Genomic DNA, 408 nt, shown 5'->3' with positions numbered 1-408 from the left:
AAGAGGACGTAAATTGCCTACCTCTTTAGTTTCAAAAGGATTTACTTTTTCTCAAGGTAAATTGAATCTAGAAGTTACACTTGATAAGGAGATCTATTATCATGGAGAAAAAGTAGCTGCTAATGTTATGGTTACTAACAACTCTCGAAAGGCAGTCAAAAATATTAAGGTATTTATTTATTTATATGTATATTTTATAATATATATGTATGTTATATATATATATATTATTATATATAATATAATAATATAAAATAATATAATATAAATATATTATATATAATATAATGGAATTATATTTAATATCTAATTTTTATATATTTTAGCTTTTTGTGGTACAACATTGTGAAGTGACAATGGTTAATGCTCAATTTTCTCGACACGTGGCCAGTTTAGAGACACGTGAAG

The 408-nt window shown here is 23.8% G+C and overlaps 1 protein-coding gene across 1 annotated transcript in view; it reads left to right on the top strand.

Annotated features, from left to right (window-relative positions):
- LOC102676524 (arrestin homolog) overlaps positions 1-408 on the top strand; it is a 2,787-nt gene that overhangs the window by 1,091 nt on the left and 1,288 nt on the right. Inside the window, 2 exon segments of the mRNA XM_031513169.1 lie at positions 1-169; positions 327-408. The exon segment at positions 1-169 is cut by the window's left edge and continues 36 nt beyond it; the exon segment at positions 327-408 is cut by the window's right edge and continues 14 nt beyond it. Coding sequence (XP_031369029.1) covers positions 1-169; positions 327-408 — 251 coding nt within the window.

This window comes from Apis dorsata, unplaced genomic scaffold (assembly GCF_000469605.1).
Source record: "Apis dorsata unplaced genomic scaffold, Apis dorsata 1.3 scaffold_618, whole genome shotgun sequence".
Taxonomy (NCBI): domain Eukaryota; kingdom Metazoa; phylum Arthropoda; class Insecta; order Hymenoptera; family Apidae; genus Apis; species Apis dorsata.
Note: the sequence above shows the minus strand (reverse complement) of the source record. Positions and strands in the feature narration are given on the sequence as shown.